This window comes from Lycium barbarum, chromosome 7 (genome assembly GCF_019175385.1).
Source record: "Lycium barbarum isolate Lr01 chromosome 7, ASM1917538v2, whole genome shotgun sequence".
In the NCBI taxonomy this organism is placed as follows: domain Eukaryota; kingdom Viridiplantae; phylum Streptophyta; class Magnoliopsida; order Solanales; family Solanaceae; genus Lycium; species Lycium barbarum.
This window is the reverse complement of record NC_083343.1, coordinates 128,685,508-128,694,350: the sequence shown is the minus strand read 5'-3', so window position 1 is coordinate 128,694,350 and position 8,843 is coordinate 128,685,508. Positions and strand designations below refer to the sequence as shown.

The 8,843-nt window shown below is 32.8% G+C and overlaps 3 protein-coding genes across 3 annotated transcripts; 1 reads left to right on the top strand and 2 right to left on the bottom strand.

Annotated features, from left to right (window-relative positions):
• Positions 1-1,721: 1,721 nt before the first annotated feature.
• On the top strand, positions 1,722-2,532 carry LOC132604355 (glycine-rich protein 23-like). Its single transcript, XM_060317837.1, has one exon. It carries the CDS (start codon positions 1,824-1,826, stop codon positions 2,256-2,258), a length of 435 nt encoding a protein of 144 aa, XP_060173820.1. The 5' UTR covers positions 1,722-1,823; the 3' UTR covers positions 2,259-2,532.
• Positions 2,533-2,701: 169 nt separating this feature from the next.
• LOC132604354 (inositol oxygenase 5-like) lies at positions 2,702-4,025 on the bottom strand. Its single transcript, XM_060317836.1, has one exon. It carries the CDS (start codon positions 3,840-3,842, stop codon positions 2,946-2,948), a length of 897 nt encoding a protein of 298 aa, XP_060173819.1. The 5' UTR covers positions 3,843-4,025; the 3' UTR covers positions 2,702-2,945.
• Positions 4,026-6,740: 2,715 nt separating this feature from the next.
• On the bottom strand, positions 6,741-8,637 carry LOC132604353 (UDP-glucosyltransferase 29-like). The gene has a single exon (XM_060317835.1). The coding sequence runs from the start codon at positions 8,622-8,624 to the stop codon at positions 7,236-7,238; it is 1,389 nt and encodes a 462-aa protein (XP_060173818.1). The 5' UTR covers positions 8,625-8,637; the 3' UTR covers positions 6,741-7,235.
• Positions 8,638-8,843: the final 206 nt, after the last annotated feature.

The window sequence follows — 8,843 nt, the reverse complement described above, 5'->3', positions numbered from 1 at the left end:
AAATGTTTTGGTTTATGAGTCTTGAAAATAGAGAATTTTTTTGATAGGGGACGCTTTTCCTTAATTAGGTCCTACGCAATACAAATTTAAATTAATCAGACTAGTGAATTCCAAACATAGATGGTTATAAAAAATAAAATAAAAAACTATAAATTGTCTCTTCCTAATTGATTTGTCTTGCTTCTGTAACTAATTCTCAAATCTGAAATCCTAAGCAAGATTGAGTTTCTGGACTATCGAGAATACTTCTTGACTAGTTATGTTCCCCATTCAATTTTTCTCCAAAATAGATTACTCCGTATTAATGATTTAGTAAAATGATGAAACCATGAGCTTTGAAATCCTTAAAACAAAATCTGAGATGTCCATTTGAAGATTCTATATGGATTTTGGACATTCTCCTTTATTGATCCCAAAGAGACTTATCTCTAATAAGAATTGTGTATAGGAAATGAAAGAAGAATGAATATCATATCGTAAAAAAGAGAAAGTGCATGACTAATTGATCAAGTGTCGTTCATCCAGACCCCTTACTTTCAATACGATGTCACAAGTGTTGAGGAAAGAGCATGCATGAACTTGCATGGCCAGCTTGAATTGCGTGATAATAAACACAATAAATACATGGAATTTATTTTTACTGTGTTGACATTTATAAGCATTGATGATCTATTCCTTTCCTTCACCTAACACTGACTATAGTCTATAATCTAAAATTCTAAATGCACCGAGCTAGCTATACAGAATGAATGCTACTCTTAAGATGTTATGGTTGAGTTTTAACGCCTAGCTTTCATACTACCTCGGTTCACATTATTTGTCTTGTAATGATTACTAATTTAATTTTAAGAATTATTATAAAAAACTGAAATTAGCTATAAATTTCATCGCTAAATAGCTCGTAGTTAATAGAATTTTTTATAGTCTGTTGCTACATAGTGTTAGTGACAAATTTTGCTATTTAGCTACAAAATTTGTTTGTTAATTTCTATTTTAATTTACAGTAGTGAATATTTGTTTAAACTATCATTTATTTATCTTTAAATGTCTCTTTGATAAACACTTCATGAATTAGAACCGTAAGGTTAAATTTGAAAAAAAAAATATTTCCTTTACTTCAATTTATGTAGTGCACTTTCCCTTTTAGCCATTTAAAAAAACAATGTTATTTCTAATTCTGAAACTTCTCCTTCGACCCAAATAAAAGGATTTCTATTCAAGTACGTTATTCACTTGACCGGGCATGGAAGCTCAGGCTAAAGCAAATGCGCCTGATGAATATAATGACTACTCTTAACTTCTTTCATAAACTTAATGTCTGGTCAAAATGCATTACATAAATTGAGAAATAAAAAGAGTAATAGGTACTACCTTCCATTCCAAATTAACAATTTACTGCAGCTAAAAAAAATAGAATTCAAGACCAAAGTTGACAATTAGTTTCAATTAAACCCTTAAGATTAAGAAAGCTTAGTATTTAAGAGGAAAAATCATATTTTACTTTTATTAAATATAATGACTTAGTAAACTATATACCTTGCATTTATTGTTTTATTAGCTAAAAAGAGCTGAAACGACAGTTAAAATGGACGGAAGGAGTAACTTAACTATTGTTTTTTCTAAATATATGTCAAAAACTTTGAAATAAATTCACTATATATTGCCTTCTCCTTAATTACTCAATTGTCCCTCAAATGTATCTTTAAATAGACCTCTTGTTATCCTTTCTACAACACCACAATTCACCAGCCTTAGTCTATTTTTTCGTTTGTGTGTGTAAGAGAGAGAAGTAAAAAAACACACGTTGTCTTTGAGAGAACAACATGTCAAGTTGGTACGTATTGTTTATGTTTGCACTAGTACTAGTGCATGCCACAGCAAGAAATATACCTGAGGTTCAAACTCATGATAAAAATGTAAACACTGAGATTTTAAGTACTGCTCCAACACCAAGCAAGGGAGGACTTGATGACAAGAAAAATTTCATCACATTTGGTGGCATAGGTAGTTGCTCTGGAATTGGTGGCTATGGTGGGATATTGCCAACTCTTGGTGGAGCCGGTGGCGGTGCTGGTGCTAGTGGAGCCGGTGGTGGTGGTGGCCTTGGCGGTGCCGGTGGCGGTCTTGGTGGTACTGGGGTTAAAGGGATCGGCGGCGTTGGTGTTGCCGGAGGTGTTGGTGGCGTTGGTGGTGTTGGTGGGCTAGGTGTTGGTGGTGGAATTGGTGGTTATAAAGGTGTGGGAGTTATCATTCCTTGAAGTGCATGTTAGTTAGTTACTAATATTTCTTATCTATTGCATGTTTTTTTTTTTTCAAGTGTCTAGTGTTTAAATTTGAAGTTCTAATTAAGTGTTATTAGTATTATACTACTATTATTCCTAGACTACTATGTTATCTAGTATTGTTCTCAAGTCATTGTAATAACTAAGGAAATAATAGTAGTTTTTTCTAGGTTGTGTTTATGTCCTGTTCATGTTCCCAAGTTAGTATAACTTGTTTCTTATGTATGAATGAACTTTTTTTCTCCAAGAATTAATTCTTCCTTGCTAGTTTAATTTTCAAGTCTTTTACTTATGAAGCAACCTTTATTAGCATGCATGATGTTTACGTTTGGTCATGTTTTTGACTTTTTTTTTTCCATTCATATAACACAAACACATGCACACATATGAAAGATAAATTACAAGTGATGAGTCGCAGATGATAAATAAAATTATTAAATATTGTATACCATTTTATTAATATCATGTATTATGTACTAGTACTTTAATTTCTAATAGGAAAAGAATGGGTATTTACATGGTAACTTTTCCCATTCCATTTCCTATACAAGAGAATTAAACTCTTCTTATTATTTTCAATTCAGTATTACAAATTATACGACTTTAATCCATATAGACAAATTGTATTTACAATATAGTACATTTGTTCACAACTTCTCCTTTTCACCACCTTAGCTTTGCTGGAAAATACTTTTCAATGAGAGACATATAGTAAAGCTTGACTTCCTCCACATTAACATGAACTTTGCTTTTGCTATACAAATCATATTTATTAAAAATATGAAGCCACTTCAAGTTCTCCTTATCTTCCTCATTCATCAAGTGTTTGTAAGCTCCATTTTTATGCAATGGATAAAATGAATGATACCTTATAATAAAAAGTCCAGCTGATGGCAATGTTGTACCATTCTCTTTTGCAACCATGTACATATAGTCATCATGACCCCATGACATTATAACATTTTCTAGTCCACAACCCTCGGAATAAATTCCATTTTTTGTGTTGTAAATTGGGTTTTCAAAATCTTGATTTTCTTTGAAGTATTTGTGGTGGATAACTGATTCATCAAATGCACATCCAACAGGGAATGTGTCACCTACAACAGCCCATTGAGGGAGTCCACCAAACTTAGGTAAAATAATTATTTTACCTAAGTCATGAATTAAGGCTGTTAAATGGAGCCAATCTTCATTAGGATAATCTTTTCTAATAGCCTCAGCACTTTGTAATAAATGTTGGATTTGTGGTTCATCTAAATCAGGGTCACTATCATCAACAACCTCATTGAGCAATTCACAACATTCCCATATGCTCATTTTTGCCTTGTCCAATTTTGCATAGTCTTGTTTCATTTTCTTGACAAAGTCATAGGTTTGATTAATGTGTTGTGTCTTGTAGAAATTTTCTACCCCTTTTTGCCTTTCACTTTGTGCATTGTTGTAGTCCCTAAAATTATGGCCAAATGCATTGGTTTGGGGTACCATGAATTGATTACCCTCTAATACCAATTGATCATTTCCATAGTCATGGATTTTCTTTTCCTTTACTTGGATAGTCATTTTGTGAAGATCTTTTTTTTTTTTTTTTAAAAAAAAAAGAAAATTAGAGGCAACCCACCAATAGAACTACGACAAATACCAAAAGCCTCAAATTTGAGAAAATGAAGCAAAGGAAAGCAAAGAGGGTTATCAAGAAGCAAAGAAGGTAATTAAACTTTTTTGTTTAATCTCAAGAAACGAAAGTAAGTTATGTGATGGGATATTTAGGTAAAAGTTCAGTATTTATAAGTGAAAGTCCTTATTCATTCCTTAAAAATCTCGAACAAAGATAATATTTTCACCTCAAAATTTTCCAATTCTATCTTTTATTAAGTTCATTATCAGTGTAACAAGTGGTTGAATAATGGATTATGTTAGACGATAAGAACAAATAGATACTTTAGGTTTAGGGGTTGGGGATGTGGGATTGCCCATGCAAATAGGAGTTTAGTTTCTATGGTTTATCCTAATCTAATCAAATATTTTTCTTTTACTAATCACAAATATTTTCAGCTGACTTAACTGGCAAACAATTAAAATCTAATAACCAACCATTAATTTAGTGAAACTGATTATTGTTTCACTGTCCGGAACCGTTTAACATGACAAAAGAAAACAATTAGTTTTCCCATGGGGAAATTAAACTCAAGTTTTGGGTGGGCTCGAAATCAAGAATTTCCCCAATCTAAACTAGATAGGGTGTACAAAGTAAACCGACAAACCGCACCAAACCGATAAACCAAGAAAAAAACCCGACTAGTGATTTGGTTTGACTTAGTTTGGTGTTGGCAAAAAAAACCCGACCATAATTGGTTTGGTTTTAGCTAAAAAGAAGTCAAACCGAACCAAACCAACCCGACATTATATTTATTCAATTTTAAAAATATTTTATACATAAAATATTTATTTGTATTGTAATTTATAAATATTTCTTAAATTTTTTCGTAGTTTTTTGTGTATTATCATATTATTTCAAGCTTGAACTTAAAATTTTGAATGCCAATAAGTTTTATATCCCATGGATGTTAGTAACTCAAAGAAAGTCCAAACCAAAACCAACTCAACACTAACGCTAACAAAAGAAATTCAATTTTACGACTAGGAATGACAATAATGTTGGATATTTATTCTTTAGTTTTGCATAATTAGTCTAGAGAGTGAAAATACATAACTTAATTTTTTTCTTTGTTATGTAATTAATACTTATTACCCGTACTTATTTTAGCATGATTTAGTACTTTTAGATTATATATGGTCATTTTCTTTACGGCTTATTAATTAGAAAAATTTATTTTAACCCATTTTATTATCTTTTTTGTCGAATATTATAATACAATGTCATTACTCATCTCACATTTTGTGTTATTTTCTTAAGAAACATCTTATTATATAGTTGTATCTTACTAGGACTAAAGAAATCTTTGAAGTAAAAGTTATATGTTTTGTATGAAAACTTTTCTGGGAAAAAACCCGAGAAAACCGAATAACCCGAGGTTGAAAAACCCGAATTTTATTGGTTTGGTTTGGTGTATAAATTTAAAAAATTCGAACCAACCTGGTCCATGTACACGTCCAACATACAAAAAAAAGATAATAACCATTTTAAATTAAAATTTAATTAGTTTGCCAAGTTGTAACAGGAAACGACTTGAGATAAACTAATGGATTACGTTAAATCTAGGATTATGACTTGGATCCGGGGGCGGATCCACCTTAGTGTGAGAGATGTCACGTGACACTGCTTCGTCGAATTTTTTTACTAAATATGTATATATAATTAAAAGGCAACAGTGAAACAACGTATATAAAATATAAGGTGACACTCCTCAACACTAAAGACCACGTAGCTCAAGCGGTTAGTGCTTGGATTTTCAAATGAGTCGCGAGTTTGATTCTACGCGGCATCATTTAGTTTTTGGGGTGGGTTCTCCGACAATGCCACCTTAAATCGTTTTTTTAGTCTTCATCATTTACTCCCCTTTATTTTAGTAGGCGCCAGTCTTCTTCATCTGGCCGCATTGCATCAATATGGATCCAATAATCCATTGGGTGTACATTCAGAAATGGATAAAATAGCTTCTTACCCTTATTTTTATGTAGAACTTTTGCTCCTCACCTACAAAATGATGACCTCTTGGAAGTTAACAAAACTTAAATCACTTGGTCTAAACTCACACTTTTAGATCAGAGTGACAATAAATTACTTAGACCATAAAGAAGGATCTTGTTGGTTCCTTAATTAGTTGTTGTGAGGTTCTCTTTTGTGTTCATTTTTTCTTTCATCTTCTTTCTCGCCAATGAAATTGATTAAGAATAATTAATGAAATTACATGAATAATGAGTTGTTAAGTGATCATTTGGTGCGCTATATAAAAAAAAGTATTTGGTATTATTTCTAATGAGGTTATTTTGAATACATTTCACAAAAAGAAAACTCGTAAGAAAAGTTAAGGTGTTTTTTTTTTTAAATAATAATAATTATAGTAATGCACGTGAATTGTGTTTCGTTTATATTTTTGTTCTTTTTTAATATGGTGTTACATTGTTATATTTATTATTTCTCATTTTAAAATGTGACACTGGTGACCAAAAATCCTGCGTACGCAACTGCTTGGATCTGTTCTTAGTGAATGTGTATCTCTAAGACGAATTTTCTTTTTGCATCTCTAAGTACATCAATTTCTTAGGTTGTTTCGCTGAGTTTTGGGCATCCAGAGGCAGAGCTAATTAGATTTTGCGTTAATAGATTCCGGATAAATAGTTGCAAAGTTCGGAGCAAAATTATTAGGTTTGACAGAACTATGCGATGTTGTAGCTCTACCCAGTGGGGAGCAACATTTTACAGGAAAATGAACAAGTCCAAAGATTGTCAGAAGTAAAGTTAAACAATTCTAGCATTGATACAAAACTCCATAAATATTCTTGAAATCACTGCAAGAAATGAGAAAAATCGCCACAAAAGATATCTTGGTGGCAACCTTTAACTTTATTGGGAATAGACTCGTCACCAAAACTTATTTGTGCCGACCCTTATAAAAATACAAAAAGTTACTTTCTCTAAAGTCGACACAAATAAAGAATAATATTTCCACAAAACTTATTCAAGAAAGTGTTCCGAAGAGGTCGCCACTAACAACTGAGCTGGGTGTCAGGCGCTTTAGATACGCTAGCGATTTACACATAGGGGAATAGTTGCCCGGGCAAATCGGCTCGTCACTTATTCGTGCTGACCCTTAAAAAATTAGCCACACAAAGTTGTGTTTCATAAAGTCGACAAAAATAACGGAAAATATTGCCGCAAAAATTACACAATAAAGTGTTCACAAGAGGTCGTCACTAACGACTGAGCTGAGCGACAAGGCCCTAGATGCGCTAGCGATTGGCACATAATAGTTTCCCCGGCAAATGGACTTGTCAAGAGAGGTTTTTATTCTTCAAACAAAGCTTTTGAAGTTCCACCACAGCTTCATCAATCTCTTTTCCTTCTTCCCTTTTCATCTTTTCACTCAATTCCCTTGATTTTCCCCTTAATTCATTTCCTTTCTTTTCCACTATCACATTCTTTATAACTTTCACCATCTCCTCTGCTTTCACTTTTCCATTTTCATTTCTCTCTACTTCTAAACCAACACCAAGTTCCACCATATATCTTGCAGCTATAAATTGATCAACTAGCACTGGCATAGCTATTAATGGCACCCCAAAATGTAAACTTTCTAGTATAAAATTTGATCCACAATGATTGAGAAATCCACCAATACCAAAATGCCTTAGTATTTTTGCTTGAGGTGCCCATTTGGTCACAATCATCCCTCTTTCTTTCACGCGTTCCTTAAATCCTTCTGGCAGAATCTCATCGATACCACTACTAATTTTCCCTCCAGACGGAAAATTAACAACCCATATGAAATTAACATTACTAAGCTCTAGTCCACGAGCGATCTCTTCGATTTCTTCCTTGTTAACTACACATTCACTACCAAAGGCTGCATACAAAGTTGAATATGGTTCCTTTTTGTCTAGCCATTTTATGATAATATCTTCAGAGTCCTCCGGTTTGCTCTCTGTGTTTCCTATCAACGGACCAACACTGATAACCTTATTCTTCGTTAAGTCGGAGAAATATTCCATGTACTTAGTCTCGGTGCACTTCCAATTGTTGATCAAAATAATGTCTTGTGACATTGCAAGCCCACTAAGAGCAAAAATGTCATCAAAAAACTTAGTCATGGATGCATTTTCCGAGCACAACTTTTCTAACCTGTATCGAGGTAGAAAGAGTTCTGGAAATGGAAAATCTCTCGAGCCATCGAATGCATAAAGATTATAGAAAAAAGAAGTTGTTGCTGCTCCAAGAATGATATAGCTAACAGCTGGAATATGTAACGTCGAGGCTATTTTTGGCGCCCAATTTTGAAAAATGTCATATATGATCAAATCAGGATTGACATTTGTGACTATGTTAGAAAAAATTGGACCTGCATTTTTGTAACATTTCAAGAGAATTGGAAAAAGATGTCTAGGTAGACCTTTGGTTGTTTGATTTTCTAGTGGAAGCTCAAGGGTAGATGGCAAGTGAAGTTCTATTAGTTCAATATTTGTGTTTGAATGATTATAATTTGAGAAGTAATAATTGGATTGGCTTTGTTTGAGGAAATTAAGTATAATTGGAGTTGAACAAAAATATACATAGAAATTGCATTTGGATAGTCTTTTGGCTAGTTCAAAAAATGAGGTTGCATGACCATGTGCTAACCATGGCACCATCAGAACTTTGAGAGTGTTTCTTTGACTTTCCTCCATGAATGTCTTTGTGGGTTAGTTGTTGAAGAAGATGCTAGATTTGAAGGGGTGGTTCATGATTTATTCAATAATAATTCCAAAAAGATGAAAGTGAAATTTTATTTCCATTTTTGATATTTTTTAAAATTGATAAGGACTCATTCACCTAACTTGTTTTCTCCAGGACAGTAAAAGTTTATCAGCACCCGATGTTTGTATCAACCCAATAATTATATGATA